The sequence below is a fragment of the Syngnathoides biaculeatus genome, chromosome 12, assembly GCF_019802595.1.
Source record: "Syngnathoides biaculeatus isolate LvHL_M chromosome 12, ASM1980259v1, whole genome shotgun sequence".
Classification (NCBI taxonomy): Eukaryota; Metazoa; Chordata; class Actinopteri; order Syngnathiformes; family Syngnathidae; genus Syngnathoides; species Syngnathoides biaculeatus.
The window spans coordinates 25,045,174-25,061,898 of NC_084651.1; the positions used below are offsets into that span (position 1 = coordinate 25,045,174).

General features: G+C 41.9%; 2 protein-coding genes across 9 annotated transcripts in view; one reads left to right on the plus strand and one right to left on the minus strand.

Moving 5' to 3' along the window:
• The window catches only part of slc24a3 (solute carrier family 24 member 3), a 119,206-nt gene extending 109,133 nt beyond the window's left edge, over positions 1–10,073 (plus strand). For 2 of the 3 annotated variants that reach the window (XM_061837687.1, XM_061837689.1), the window contains exons 13-17: positions 844–1,010; positions 1,893–2,007; positions 2,344–2,456; positions 3,963–4,028; positions 8,179–10,073. In XM_061837687.1, the coding sequence (XP_061693671.1) occupies positions 844–1,010; positions 1,893–2,007; positions 2,344–2,456; positions 3,963–4,028; positions 8,179–8,328 (611 nt within the window). In that variant the 3' untranslated portion in view covers positions 8,329–10,073. The remainder of the gene's footprint in view (positions 1–843; positions 1,011–1,892; positions 2,008–2,343; positions 2,457–3,962; positions 4,029–8,178) is intronic. The other variant, XM_061837688.1, reaches the window with a different exon arrangement.
• A 2,837-nt stretch (positions 10,074–12,910) lies between these two features.
• rin2a (Ras and Rab interactor 2a) overlaps positions 12,911–16,725 on the minus strand; it is a 59,087-nt gene continuing 55,272 nt past the window's right edge. For all 6 annotated transcript variants that reach the window (XM_061837971.1, XM_061837973.1, XM_061837972.1 and 3 more), the window contains one exon: positions 12,911–14,864. In XM_061837971.1, coding sequence (XP_061693955.1) covers positions 14,448–14,864 — 417 coding nt within the window. In that variant the 3' untranslated portion in view covers positions 12,911–14,447. The remainder of the gene's footprint in view (positions 14,865–16,725) is intronic.

Here is a 16,725-nt window from a genome sequence, read left to right on the forward strand (position 1 = left end):
TAGTAGAAAGAATTCCCGTTTGTGTTATTCAAACTAAAGGTGCCAGCCCAACTTAATCAGTTCAACTAAAATAAGTAGATTTATATTTATTTATCAAACGGGGGGAAGAGAACCTGTGGCTGAGACGAATTGGTGGAATCCTGCAGTTTGAGGATCTGAAACCTGTTTTCTTTGAGGATTGATTTCATTTCTTTATTCAAATGAAATTGTTGTCCATTTTGCTGGGTATATTATTGTGGTTGATAAAAAGTGGAAGTTATTCAAATTCTTACTTTGCGCCGGTTCATAATGTAACCCATTGACTGCAACCGGATATGTAAGATATCTAATAAAGTATGTAGGAGTAAAGTATATATTCATAAAAAAAATATATATATAGTAGTGGCGGCACGATGATGCAGCTGTAGAGCGTTGGCCTCACAATTCTGAGGACCGGGGTTCAAATCCTGGCTTCATCTGTCTGGAGTTTGTTCTCCACGGGCCTGCGTGGGTTTTCTCCGGGCACTCCGGTTTCCTCCCACATCCCCAAAACATGCAACATTCATTGGACACTCTAAATTGCCCCTTGCTGTGATTGTGAGTGTGGCTGTCTGTCTCCATGTGCCCTGCGATTGGCTGGCAACCAGTTTAGGGTGTACCCAGCCTCCTGTCCAGTGACAACTGGGATTGGTTCCACCACTCCTGCGAACCTCGTGAGGATAAGCGGCTCAGAAAATCAAAGGATGCATGCATTGATGGATATAGTAGTTAATTATGCTTTGATGTTCCATTTGAATTTATAACGGCACCAGACAGTAAATTATTGTCCTTCATTTTTCACTTGTGTATGTGTATCTATCACAGCTGGTGTATGCAACAAAGTGAAATGGCTGATGGCTTGGCCACTGTGCCTGCTGCTCTACTTCACTGTGCCCAACTGCGCCACACCTCGCTGGGAGAACTGGTTCATGCTGTCCTTTGTCTCCTCAACCCTGTGGATTGCTGCCTTCTCCTACATAATGGTTTGGATGGTGAGAGCTTTCAAAGTCATACCCAGCCAGAGGTAGATATTGGTTTGCAGTTAGTGCAAAGAGAATCTTTTACAAATGGTATTCATTTTAAAATCAAAGTTAGTATAGATTAATTTTTAAAAGGAATGGGCCAGTTATTGATATAAGAAAGGTCTCGTTTCAAAGTACCACGTACTTGGAAAGGCAGCAGAATCCAGCCATCAATACAAAAATCTGACACTGAGTAAATCCTCCTCATCAGTAGTTGGTGCTACAGTGAAGAGGTTTGACACGTCGGCAAATCATCATGTGTGTCAGAAAGAAAGATCTTTGTTCCCAGTTTTTTGTCATTATCTCCATGTAAAAATTGGAAGCCACAAATGTACTACTACTAATGGTACTCTGTATCGGTAAGTATTCAGGAATGAATACTGATATCAGTCAGATAAAAGTGGTATAAAACAGTGTTTAGCACGTCTCATTTACAGGTCTTAAGTTCGGGGTTTGATCTCATTTCTGGTCTTCCCCTGTGGAGTTAGGAAGTTCTCCACGTTTGTGGGTTTTTTAGGGGTCCTAATGGACGTTAAGATTACTGCAACTATAAATTGTCCACAAGTGTGAATAGGAGCGTGAATGACGAGTTGTCGATATGTGCCCTGCAGCTGGTTGATGACCAGTCCAGGGTGTACCCACCCTTTGTTCCAAAGTCAGCTGAGCTCCAACTCATGCGAGACTCTAATGAAGAAAGCATTCATCCCATAAGTGTTTAATCATATCAGTAATGTATAAAAATTATAAATATCGTGCACATATTTTTTAGACTCTACCATTTAAAATTAACCTAAAGTAAAACACATAGAGTTGGTCTAGCAGTGGTATAAACAATAATAATTTGTCTCTCAGGTTACAGTGATTGGCTTCACCCTGGGTATCCCTGACGTCATCATGGGCATCACCTTCCTGGCAGCTGGGACCAGCGTCCCTGATTGTATGGCCAGCCTCATAGTGGCAAGACAAGGTAGTCAGTCTCACCACACAAACACAATGAAAGTGATTTTCCACTACATGTTTGTGAAAACTGGGTAGTTTGAGAGGGGAGACTGCTCAACAGGTATCTTTTGATCTGTGCTTTGCAAGCTCCTGGCGTCAAATATTTAAAGAGTTGTTTTTTCCTGGGCTTGTGAAGAGGTGCGCCCTCGCCATCACTGTGTTTCACTTTTTGATCTCGTCAAGTCAAAATTTTTTGGGGGACATCAGTTACACATGATGACACCGATCTAACCCTGCGTCATTTCCATTTCCTGCTTTGTGGTTTTTTGTTGCCTGAAATCGTTCTCCCGCTCCTTCTGTCCAGGAATGGGAGACATGGCGGTCTCCAACTCCATCGGTAGTAATGTGTTTGACATCTTGGTGGGCCTTGGGCTGCCCTGGGCCTTGAAGACACTGGCCATTAACTACGGGTCTGATGTAAGCAGCAGACGATAGGTTGCAATAATAACATAGAAAAAAGACAAACCAAACAAGCAACTTATTTTTGGTGCAACTGCAGTCCGTACATGGTGTTTAATCAGTTTGTTTCTTTTAGGGCTCTAACACTCCTCTTTTTAAACAGACCCCACTCTCCCATTTACAATCATTTCTACAGTTATCTGGTGAACACACCGAAATTGGCAGAACAAGCAGTTAGATTCACAGAAATCTATGTATTATGATGTTCTATGTGTTATAACTGGAGAATATTACAAAAGTGTTTTTTCCATCATACGTTATCATCATCAGCGTCCCCTTTTTTGTCATATCACAGAGATATAAGGATTAAAAACATCCCTATGTGACATTAACAGCATTATGATAAACTTTGCCTTAACAGTCAGGGGTCTATTTTCATAAACTGCGCCAGAGCACAAACCCTGGTGCATCGTCATTTTCTTTCAAGCCCAAGGCTAGCTGTGTATGTTTGCCAATTTGGAAAACCGGTCTCCATCAAGTTGGGTGTTCCGGCACAATTTTGGTGTGTCTGCGACATGCTTCCAGCACAATGAGAATTTAGTAACTGAAAGTTGGTCTAAAAGTATGCCTGCTTGGACCATGTCTCCGGTGCAATCGGTAGAGAGCTGACACGCCATGATCAAATGCCCACTTCCCAGTGCAGGTCTGTGATCTCCTCCAAACCAAACTTTAGATCATCCGCCCAGAGAGGAATGCTTTCATTTCGTAAACTTTCCTTGTGTCAACCTCTCAGACTCCAAAGAAATTAGTTTCTTCTTCCGCCACATAAAAGATTGTCAGTCATAGGACAGGATTGAATTCGTATGTGATCACACCCACAGCAGTGCAGATATCAGCGCATCAGATGCACCAGAGTGTACCGGTCGAAGAAATTTCCAACATGTTAACAACCTGGCTCTGCAGCAGCATTACGTACACTACACACCATGGTAGATTCATGCCAGTCATGAAAATAAAAAAATGAGTTAATTTCATGATGTGGTTCTTAATGCAAGTATCATCTGCACTGCTATAAATTTGCAGTGTCAGAGAGTGAGAGAGGTTGTCTAAAATGATTGTCACGTGGCTACATGCAAAATAAGTTAAAAAAAAAAATCAAATATTAGAAACAGCCCTCAGTATAATGTGAAACTACAACAACAATATGGAATACAGTATAATGTTTAACATCTAGTCGGGGCAATCAAACTTGATAATTACCATCTTTCTAAGGGTAGATTCAGACCTTGTTTTGGTCCTCAAGTGATTGTGCAAGTAATCACAATGTTGTGGCTCTTCAGTGTGTTGTTAAATAATGTAACTGTTTATTCAAATTTTTACATTCCCTTAGTAATGTTTAATTTTTAGTTATGTACAGCAATGAATTCTAAATTTAGCCACTGCTGAGAATTGTCTGAGAGGTGTCATATTGTCATGTGGTTTTTTTGGTGCCAATAGTAATTCAAATGCTTTACTTTCTTGCAGATCAAATTATACAGCAAAGGACTGATTTTTTCTGTGGGGCTTCTGTTGGGGTCTGTGTTTCTGACGGTGAGTGTGCATTTGAATATCTCATCACTTCCACAAAAGGCAGCATGTTTTCTAAACAAGCTACAAAGTTATTTCATGCTGATGTTATCAGCAGTGGGAAAAACATCCCCTCCTTGAGCTTCCACCTTATCGTGGTGGAGGGGTTTGTGTATCCTACTAATCTAGGCTCTAAGTTTTCTGGGGCTTCACACTCCTTGTAGGGTCACCCACGGCAAAAAGATCTTAGGTGAGGGACCAGGCAAACTATGACTCCATAAACCCCAATGACAAATACAAGTATTGTATCTAAGTTTCCCTTGCCCGAACGCAGGTCACCGTGGCCCTTCTCTGGAGCGAGGTCTGGAGATGGGGCTCGAAGGCAAGCACCTGGTGGCTAAGCTTGCACCCATGGGGTTCGGCTAGGTACAGCCTGAAAGAGTAACGTGAGTCCGCCTTCCCATGGTCTCACCACCTGTGGGAGTGGCCGTAGGGGTCGGGTGGAGTGTGAGCTGGGCAGTGGCCAGACAAGTGGCCAAGACAGGGACCTTGGCAATGCAATCCCCAGCTACAGAAGCTGGCTCTGGGGACATGGAATGTCACATCTCTGCCAGGGAAGGAGCCTGAGCTGGTGTGTGAGGTTAAGAAGTTCCAACTAGATATAATCAGGCTGGTCTCCACACACAGCTTGGGCTCTAGTAACGGTCCTCTTGAGAGAGGTTGCACTCTCTTTCAATCTGGAGTTGCACACGGTGAGAGGTGCCGAGCAGGTGTGGGTATACTTTATTGCCTCCCCAGCTTGGCGCCTGTATGTTGGGGTTCACCCGGTGGACAAGAGGGTAGCCCCCCTCAACCTTCAGTGGGGGGATGGGTCCTGACTATGCCTATGCACACATTTGTGCCTATGCACCAAATAACATTTCAGAGTATCCACACTTTTTGAAGTCCATAGAAGGAGTGGTGGAGAGCGCTTCCGCTGGGGACTCCATCATCCTGTTGGAGGACTTCAACGCTCACTTGGGCAAAGACAGTGAGACTTGTAAGGGCGTGATTGGGAAGAACGGCCCTCCCCGATCAGAACCCGAGTCGTGTTCTGTCACCAGACTTCTGTGCTCATTCTCGATTCTCCGTAACAAACACCACGTTGAAGCACAAGGGTGTGCACAGGTGCACTTGTTGGTGTCTTCCAACTACAGGGCTTCACACTCCTCAGCCTCACTAGAAAGGTCTATTTCAGGGTGCTGTGGAGGAGGGTCTGTCGAAAAATTGAATCTCAGTTTCAGGAGGAGCTGTGTGTTTTTGTTCTTGGCTGGCTCCTCAAGGGTGCATGGGAGTTCACGCAGCCAGTCTACATGTGTTTTGTGGACTTGGAGGTGTTCGACCGTGTCCCTCAGGGTGTCTTATGGGAATATGGGGGTAGCAAGCCTCCTGATATGGGCTGTTCGGTAGCTGTAGCAGCAGTGACAGAGTTTGATCCACATTGCCGGCATCAAGTCGGACACGTTTCTAGTGATAGTTGACTGCCCTTTATCACTGATTTGATTCATAACTTTAATGGACAGAATTTCTGGGTGCAGCGGAGCTGTAGAGGGGCTCTGGTTTGGTGACCTCAGTATTGCATCTCTGCTCTTTGCAGATGATGAGGTTCTATTGGCTTCATCAAGCCGTGATCTCCAACTATCACTGCAGCGGTTCGCAGCCAAGTGTGATGCGGCTGGGATGAGAATTACCACCTCCAAATCTGAGACCATGGTCCTCAGTCAGAAAAGAATGGCGTACCATCTCCAAGTTGGGATGGCATCCTGCTCCAAGTGCAGAAATTCAAGTATCTTGGGGTCATGAGTGAGCGAAGAGTGGAGTGGGAGACAGTGATGCGGGCTTTTTATCGGTCTATTGTGGTATAGAAGGAGTTAAGTCAAAAGGCAAAGCTCTCAATTTAGCGGTTGATCTATGTTCCTACCTTCACCTATGGTCACGAGCTGTGGGTTATGACCAAAAGAACAAGATCCCAGATCACAGATACAAGCGACCAAAATAATTTTCCTCCGCAGAGTGTCTGGTCTCTCCCTTCAAGATAGGGTGACAAGCTCGGTCATCCGGGAGGGGCTCAAAGTAGAGCCACTGCTCCTCTGTATTGTGAGGAGCCTGCTGTGGTGACTGGGACATCAGATTCAGAAGGCTCCCAGACACCTCTTTGGTGAGGTGTTCCGGGCACATCCTAATGGGAGGAGACCCCGGGGACAATCCAGGACACACTGGAGAACACCTCGGGATCCCACGGGAATAACTGGATGAAGTGGGTGGGGAGAGGGAATTCTGGGCATCCATGCTAAAGCTACTGCCCCTGTGAGCTGATCCAGATAAGCAGGAGAAGATGGATGGATGGATGGATGGATGGATGGATGGATGGATGATGGATGGATGGTAAAGACATATGTTACTGAATTTCATTTTGAAAGTCAATTAACAATTAACAACTCCTCAAGAGGGGCTGCGTCAGGAAGGGCATCCAGCGTAAAAACTGTGCCAAACAAATATGACCGTTCATCTGAGATGTTACGCTGTGGCGACCCCTAACGGGAAGAGCCGAAAAAAACTTACTTTCTAGTATTTTAATTACTGGTTGTTTTTCTTTTTGTTTCAAAGGAGAAAAGAAAAAAACACACTTTGAATGCCAACCTGTTTTACAGTACCATATTAAATTTGAACATTTTCAGCATGGGTGGCACGGTGCAGCAGCAGGTTAGTGTTCACCTCACATTTCAGAGGACCGAGATTCAAATCTCGGCCCTGCCTGTGTGGAGTTTGCATATTCTCCCCAATACCTGCGTGGATTTTCTCCAGGGACTGGTTTCCTCCCACATCCCAAAAACATGCATTCATTTGAGACTTTAAATTACCTGTATGTGTGATTGTAAATGCGACTGTTGTCTGTCTCCATATGCCCTGCAATTGGCTGGTGTACCCCACCTCCTGTGACCCTTGTGTGGATAAGGGGCTAAGAAATAGATGGATGGATGGATGGATGGATGGATGGATGGATGGATGGATGGATGGAATTTTCAGCATGTTTTGTGGAGATACTAATTCACATTTGTTTTGTTTATACTGTAAGTGTTTCTTCTGTTACTCAAGCTATCACTCAACCCCTAACCCTATTTTAGTGGGTCACCCCTGTTTCCTCTACCAGTGAGTTCTTTGAACAAAGCAAAGCAAAGGAAAGGAATGACCATGGAAACAAAGCCTAACATCAAAAAAAGATTGAGGAAAGGTGTAACACCAATGAACATCGGTAAAGACTTGGGCTTCAGTCAGTCGACCATGGTGAATATTATTAATGACAAATCTCGTATTTTAGCAGGCATGAAGGGTTTCACTCGGGAAGAAAAAAAAAAAGAAGCAATGTTCTTTGATCGTTGCTGGGATGAAAAGATTACTTACGTTATGGATCGAGGATCAGAATCAATGTAGGCTTAATAACAGCCTCATGTTCATTATGGGAAAAGGCACGGCATATATTCCTAACTTCGAATGAACAGAAAGGCAAGGATACTGAGGAGGAATTTACTGCACTTGCTTCCTTAGCAATAGCTAAGCACATTCTCCCTTCATTCTTTGCCATCCAACTCTCGCAGTAATAGTAAGTACAGCATCTTGTTTTTTTTTTAATTTTAATGTATTTTAGTTTTTTACACGAAGTATCAATACCCACCCATTTTCTGAGCCGCTTATCCTCATGAGGGTTGTGCGAGTGCTGGATTTTGACATTAACGGTGAAATATGACTTACGCAGAAATTTGTCAGCATAGGAACAGATCATGTTCGTAGACCGAGGACTCCCTTTATTTATGTAATAGCCTAGAATTTTAAATCATCGAGGACTTTTACTAACTAGGACTTGCAGCAGGTCTATTTCAGCATGGAGATATATAACCATATAAAATCAAGGTTGCATAAAAAACTGCTGAATTAAAAAATAACTGAAAATAATAACAGACTTTACCATTATTAATTGAATTACATGAAAATGACCAAACAATAACACCCAAACATCTTAACAGTTTTTGTAAAAATGACATTTGGCATAACAATGTCTGGCCACAGTTTTTGACAACTTTAGTACAATATTTCTTCCATGGTTTATCGATACATGTGCGCACCTGTGTGTGTTCAGGTCATTGGAGTACACCTCAACAAGTGGACGCTGGACAAACGCCTCGGTCTCATGTGTCTCCTCCTCTACGCTGTCTTCCTGTGTTTCTCTTGCCTCATCGAGTACAACATTTTCACCTTTGTCAATCTGCCCACCTGCAGAGATGACTGAGACGGACACACACACACACACACACACACACACACGCACTAGAATGCAGTGTGGCATTTGAGTTTGAAATCGATGGCAGTGCGCGACACCAGAATGAGAACCAAAATTGCAAATCATATGAAGACCGACATTTACGTCCAAACCACTTCCACACTCCTGGATCATTGTGTGGAATCACACTTTCATTTATTATTTATTTTGTACATATTATAAAGGTGGGAAGGTGCAATTGAGGGACTGTCGGTGTCCCACACGGGAAGACATAAAGGACAGCAACAACCATGAGTTTCTGATGCCATTCTCTTGTGACAAAATCACCACGTTGATGGTAAAGAATGGTTTATGTTTTATGATTACAGGTCCAGAAGTTCTAAGTATTGAGCAACGGGGCTTATTATACACATATTCCACGTCAAACATACCAGGGCATTATTATCCAGTCAATTTTGTAATGTGTCACCGCTGATGTTTTGTATTTTAAATTAATTGAATAGCTTTATGGAGAGCTTTTGGTTCCCTTTTGTAAATAGTTTTGTGTAAATAGCCCCGCAATTACTCACATATTATTTATTGGTGTCATGCGCACATTTCTCCTCTGGAGATCACAGAACCCTCATCAGGTTTATTTATGGTGCCAGGGTCGCTGCAATCCACTGTTAGGAGAGAAACACTTCTTTCCAGATGTGTACTGATAAGCACAATTTTTTTTTAATGACTTGATTTAGATGCGATGTGTGTTGATGCTAGAAAGGGAAAAAAAACAACAACAACAAATTGAACTTTGCACTGTAGAGCCTAAACTAGCTTAAGAGGATGACCTCCTGGTCTCCGAGGCTCTTTGTTGTCCTCCAAATGCTCCATGCTGATTTCGAGGATGCATTTCCTTGTACGATGACGCCGTTTTAATTATGTGTTGCAAGTGTCCGTGTAGAGCACTGCCAGCATGTTTATTAGGAGTGATATGGTAGTAAGTACTACATACTGTAGAAGCAAAGTACAGAAAATAACTTACTGCTGCTTTTTCCTCATTTAAGATGCTGACTAAATGGATTTAAAAAACACTGATGGCATTATTTGACTTGCCACTTTTTTAGATTTATGTCCACTTTAATGATGTAATACAATACATCTGGACATTTATCCTAGTTTGACTACTTTATTTCATTCACCAAGAATCATCGTATTTTGTATTGCCTAATGTTTGGATTTGTCCAGATTTGGTAGCTTTGTTGTATAGGAATATTTTTGCTAGTTTTTAGAGCATGTACAATGTACGTCGGTAAACAATCCTGAGGACTTCAGCAAAAAAAAAAAAATTTGCACGTAATCCTCAAAGACTTCCACAACTGTTAAAACCCGTTGACTCGTGCATAGTATCGTAAAAAAAAAATTGTTCTGCTTCTCAGTTTAAAAGACATTTTATTTTTTTCCTCACTCTATTTTATTTTCATTTAAACCTATTTAAAACAATGATTTTTAAATTGTAATTATATTTAAATTTCTTCTTGTTTTTGTTTTGTTTGTTAATTGTTATTCTGGTGGGTAATGTGCATTTCTTTCTGGCAGAGGCTACGTGCTATGACAGGAAAACGGGGTTTCAATTTGTTTAAGGGCATACCCAATGGAAAAATTAAGATCATGGAAATGTTAATATCCTGCTTTAAATATAAAAGACATTATAAGAGTTGTAAAAAAAAGAAAAAGAAAAATCCACCTGGTGTTTTATGTTTGACACTTTACCAGTTGAGCGTTCAATATATATATATATATATATATATATATATATATTATATATATATATATATATATATAATTTTATATTTTTTTTTTTTCTCCCAAACAGGTCTGTTATTGAAATACAGAACTTTTTTTTAACATAACACTCGAGTCCCTTCCTTTTTACTAGACATTTGATGTTGTTGCTCACAAAGTTAAATGATTCAGATTATTGTATTGAGGAACATGTCTGAGAATCGCCCCAATAATTTCCCTGATGATATGACAACATAACGCTAAAATGAGGATGCTTGATCTCCACTCTCCTCATATACAATTTATATACACCTAATATGTTCTAATATATACGTCAGTTGTACTCGTCTAGATGATCTCATAGAACAGAATAAATAATACAATGCACTTTACCATCCAGTCCATTTTTAGAGGTTTGTCTCTGCTGCTATTTAAAATCCATACTTAACACCAAAACAGTATACTACAACACTATGTGTTTTAAGCGAACCAAACCACCACAATGCTTGTGTTTTTCACACAAAACTCTTGTCATGGAGAATCAGAAATGTGTAATACCCATAAAGATGATATATTCCAGATGTATTATATGTATATAATAGGTGTAAATGTATATATATTTTTGTCTCAATCTGTATATTTGTTGAATATATTTTGATAGAATGTAGGTCACCCTTGTACTCCCATGTTTTGATGTGTCTGAGACCTCTGAAGCTATTTGTTTCCGCGCATGTTCAATACAATAAATTATTTATAGTACATCTTCATGTATTTTGGGATGGGATGCCGTTGACTTCTTGGCACTGGATTTATTTCAAACTGGTTGGTGATGTTGAAGAGTGAGGAGGAGAAGCGACAGTATTTGCGGAATACGTTTTTTGTACATTTGCAAAATATTAACTCTTCGGAAAATGGGAAATGGGTTACTTTATGTTTCAGTGTTTTAAAGGTAACTTTAGAGATCATGTTGTAACAAGAGCATTCATAAATACTCATATGTATTTACTAAAAGCAATAAAATGTGAAGCATTACCATCTGTCATGGTTCTGCCGGTCCAGCCCGGGCTGTGCGGGTTCCCGCAAAGTCGCGCTGATTAGGAGACGCACATCTGTGCCTCATGCTGACTGATTGAATCCAGTAGATATAGGACTCAGGGGAAGACTGGTCTTGGCCAGATCGTCACAACTCATGGCCCGTTCCTGCTCTCCCGTATCTCTGATCATGAACCCATGTGTACCAACCTCCGCCTGTTCTCCGACCGACCTCCTCTGGCCGCCACCCAGAGGACCCGGGTAAATGGCCATGCGGGTTCCCCAAAAAGGACCGTAGGACGAGGACTTGGACCTACCGGGCGAAGACACTCAGGAGCAGGAAACGCGGGGAGGTGAAACAAACTGACTGGGCTTAAAGATCAGGAGAGGAAATTCATAGTCAAAATCCGAATCGTAGTCAGGCAGACGGTCATATAAATCAAGATCCTCCTTATAGTCCGAAAAATCAGGAGTCCAAAAGAATATGAGGTGCCGAGCGGGTCGTGGTCGGGACGTATTCATGGCACGCAGGCGGTGCGAGTGACAAGGAAGAAGGGGACAACATCGTGGAGATTTCCTGGATAGGACAGGCTTGGTCCTTTGGCAGTGGATTTACTTTGCGTCGGTCCCGGCGACGCCAGATCTTTCCTGCTGGGTCCTGGTTTGACCAGATCGTTCTGTCGAGTATTTATTCATTCCAAGGTCGGGTAGACAGTCAAGTGCAGCAGCGGTAGTCAGGACGTCAGGCGTAGAGAGGAGGGCCACGGCCAGGCAGGAGTCAGTACACAGGAGATCGATTAAAGAAGGCAGGAGTGTCAAAGGAGTCCAGGCTTATGGGGTCGGTCGGAGAACAGGCGGAGGTCGGTACACACAGGTTTACGATCAGAGACACGAGAATGGAGGAACAGGGCATGAGTTGCAACGATCTGGCGAAAACCAGTCGTCCCCTGGGTCTTATATATACCAGAGTCAATCAGCCAGCATGAGGCGCAAGTGTGCGCCTCCTAATCAGTGCGACTGTGCAGGAACCCGCAGAGCCCAGACTGGATGGGCAAAACCATGACAGCTACTGTGGCAGGCTTACTCGGTTTTGAGATGTGCTAAGGGCAACTAACATGGACTAGAAGGGCTTGAATGTGGCCCTCTCACAAGACCTCGGGCCCCACCCAGTCCCCCTTCCCTCTGTAAAATTGCTGGACAACTCTCCACTGACTCTGTAGCCTCAGGCCAAAGTAGTCTGTAGTCTTTAGTATTCATCCTTAATCGAAAACCATACTTTTCCCTTCAGTTTTGTAGCCAGGTAGACAAAACACTATCGTGCTTTTTAGCCATGTATTTCTATCACTGTCAGCAGTGATTTGAAAAACATTTGTGAGAAAGGTGTGATTATTAGTAAATCACCTCCCGTCAACAATTTCCTCAAACACTTTAAACCTCAAGGTACGTAGGTAAAAAATTTTGTCCGATTAGTATTGCAGTCAGCTTTGACAAGTTCCCCATCAACTTGTTTGTTCGATGCAAATTCCACACCACTTGTCTATTTAAGGATGCACAACTACTGCCGTTTATCAGGTTTATGTCTATATTGACAGCCTATGCGCAGCAGTCATTTGAAGTAAGTTTTAACAAACCTCAGACAAAGGCCTCTTCTCCATACCTGTAGCATCACCTTCCACATACTTGACCAGAGGCTTGCAGGTGTCAAACTCATAGTCTCATAGTCAGAAGCCATATTTTAGTTACAGATTCCCTCAGGAAGCCGTTATGAGAAAAAAAGAATGATTAGACCACCCTTTATTTCTTTAGTTTCTTGTTCATTTTTAATGGCTGCCTATAAACTGAATGACAAAATATCGTCATGTGTCAAACTCCGTGCAAAATAATCTTTAATTATTATACTGAATGGCCACAAATTCTTTCTAGGGTGCAATCAAACACTGACGCCATCAAGATTATTACAGAAGGGGGGGACATAAAAGCAATCTGAAAACAATCCCTGCACAGATAAACATATTTACTTTGATTGATATTAGTCAATTCAGATGAACAAACACATAGCAATGCAATTTAAAGATGCGAACACTTGGTTCCCAGAGATATGCATGACGTGCTACAAGTTACTTACTTCCACTTACATCTTACTTTACAATACAGACTGTTAGAATTGTTTTTTATTTTTACAAATATTCCAGTATTGCGAAAACACAAAAACCTTTTCAAGTAGTTTTTAGACGCACACCACCAATGTTGTAACACTTCCTCTCCTGCTGTTCTCCCCATACTTGTTAGCTTCCAAAATGTCTCCAATTATCTCCACCATCAGTCACTGCACGCATGGCTTCTCATCAGTTCAAAGTCCAAATGATTTTTTATAAAACTGGCCTTTCAAAAAAAGAAACTTTTCTAAAACAAGATTCTTCAGTAGCTAACTGCAATAATGCCTCCACTACAGCCAAGTCTGATTGCAACATGTTAGTTAATCTGTAGGTTACTGCCAGAATTGCATGGATTAACATTACAATCTACACGCTGTTAAAATATTTATTAAATGTCACTCACTGATTTTCATATCAAAAGTACAACACTTGTATTAATCACTATTCCTATTCAAACTAATTAGGATGCAGACATCAAGTTTATGCACAGCATATTCATTTATACCTTGACTAAAAACAGAAATCTTTATAAAGGAAGGTTGCCATGAAAATGTCTCAGACTACCCCCCCTTCCCCATCACTCTTCTTTGTCTAAAACTTCCCTGCACAAATATTTCAGACTTGGGAGAACACCTCAGCCACCACAAGGTGGCACTAAAGCAAACAAAACACACAGGATCAAAAACAGTTTACCAGCAACTGCAAGAAATCATTTGATCCTATCGACAGTTCATTTTATTTACATCGGCGATATAATATCGGTGTCATATTTAAGTTCAGATTCCCCTCCATGTAAACTAAACATAACCTCAACAAACAGTTGGACCTTGAATCTGCACCTCGTGGTTAGGTCAAACATAACACTGACTAATGTATTTTTTTTCTTGTTTTAAATTTAAATGTACCAATAAATCACATTAGACTAAGGACTTGGACTCTATGAGCCCAAATAAGTGTTGCCTGTCATGGTTGGTTCACAGGAACCAAGTATAAAATGAAAAAAAAAACTTTCACTTCTGTCATTGCTCTTCCTTCCATCTTTTCTGTCTGATAAAACTTTCCACACAGGATATTGAGTGTGACATCCAAAAGGAGAAGTTGGACACGCAGAAGCAGACACGCTGTGTCTTAGTGAAGCATGTTGGTCAGGAACGCCGTTGTCCTGATAAGGAGTCTCCATTAACGTGAAACTCTGAGTCCTGAATCGAGGGAGGGGGCGGATGTCTCGAGACTGAGGTTGTTTAGGTTGGCCTGCTGTTCAGAGGTCAAAATGTGGTTTTCAGGGCCAAGCGAAGAGTCCAGAGGGGTTGAGGGTGAGGTGCTGAGATTGACCAAGCGGCGGTAAACAAAATGGAAGGGGGGAGCTTGCGGGCGGCTGTGGAGCTCCGCCTTGATCTTCTGGGGGTGGGTGTCCGGGGCGAGCTGCTGACTGCTGCCCTCCATCAGCAGGAACAAACCGTAGCTCTCGGGGTTTGACACTTTGAACTTTAGTGCGCACAGCTGACACACCTCCTCCACGGTGGCAAAGGGGTGCACAGGGAGGATCTTCGCTGTGCAGCCACTATCGAGTTCCTGCAGCGCCACCCGCAGGTAATTCTAGGAAAGAACACATTTTTAAAATATATTCAAATCAATCCTGTTTTGTATTGGCTTCATCAACTAAAAAAAATAACTTAAAAATTAAAAAAATATATATATGATCATTTAAATTGTTACCCAACTTGATGGATATCACAGACTCATTTTCATGGGCTACTTTGTTGGTCTATTACACAGGTGTCAAATGAATTAGCGCACTACATCACTTTATAAGACCCAGAAGTGCAAATAAAGTGTTTATATTTCCTGTTTCTTGCTAGATGCATCTGCTGTTAAGTTCAACGTTTGAGCGATACGGATGGGCTAATAGTGGCCTTTTTTAAGGTATCACATACTCATTAAGGCTGCCGATACCAGCCACCGATACCTCGAGCAAAAAAATCAAGACAAGTCCTCCTGGCCACTAGTTAGTGGTACACTACTGCAGCTTGACACACTGGCAAATCAACGCGCCTCAGTAAGAAACGTCTTTGCCCCCAATTATGCGTGTGTCTATTTTTAGACTCCCATCTTTGACTTCCGCATAGAGCGCCCGTTGTCCCGATCAAACGGGATCACTTTTGTCATTTGACTCCAATTCACCAATCAGACGACATGAAGCATTACGACATTACGCGCTTGCACGCACACATGGTGCTTAAAAATTTAAATGGTGACATTTATTTTATTTGTTGTGCACTCTCCGATGAAAAGTATATATTTGACTTGGATTTCCACTTTCTGTGACGTTTTTGTTTGTGGCGTGCAGTGAGTTTTCCATCCATCCATTTCCTTCGCCGCTTATCCTCACAAGGGTCACGGGGAGTGCTGGAGCCTATACAATACAATATTATCCTACTATACAATATTATCCTGTTTTTCTCGAGAATGGTCAAACAATTTGCTGTAATAAAACATTTTTTTAATATTTTTCTTTGCCAAGAACGACATATGCTGCTTTCATTCAACCATGTCAACTTTTTTCAGGAAATAAAAGATGATCAACATACCTCTGCAACTTCCATCCATCCATTTTCTTCACTGCTTATCCTCACGAGGGTCACGGGGAGTGCTGGAGCCTATCCCAGCTGTCAACGGGCAGGAGGCGGGGTACACCCTGAACTGGTTGTCAGCCAATCACAGGGCACACCGAGACAAACAGCCACACTCACAATCACACGAAGGGGCAATTCAGAGTGTCCAATTAATGTTGCATGTTTTTGGATGCCTGGAGAAAAACCATGCAGGCACGGGGAGAACATGCAAACTCCACACACAGGTATAGGATCGAACCCGGGACCTCAGAACTGTGAGGCCAATGCTTTCCAGCTGAGCCACCATGCCGCCCTCAGCGATTTTTAAACTCTAAAATAAATACTGTACGACATGGATAATTTAATCCGAATACAGTGTTCCCTCATTTAAGGTGGGTGTTACATTCCAAAAAATACCCACATGAAGTGAAATCCATGTAGTAGGTATGTATTTTTTTCCTGTTTTATTTTCTTTCATTATATTTTTTAATTTTACTTTTTACTTTTATTATTTACAGGATGTTTTTTTTATTTAAAGTGTTTGTATTAATTTGTTTGTTTCCTTTACAGGATGTTTTTTTCATTTCCAGTACAGTGTCATGAAAAAGCATTTGCTGCCTTCCTGATTTATTTTATTATTTTTTTTGTATATCACACACAAAGGATGCCAATCATCCAGGTGGAAACCAGAGTATCCCAAGAAAACCCATGCAGGCACGGGAAGAACATGCTGGACCTCAGAACTGTGCACCCAAAACTTTACAGCTGTGGTACCGTGCTGCCACAGAATATTTACATTCAGTGGACTTTGGGGGCTGCGAATAGCAGCGCCGATTATTGCCTTT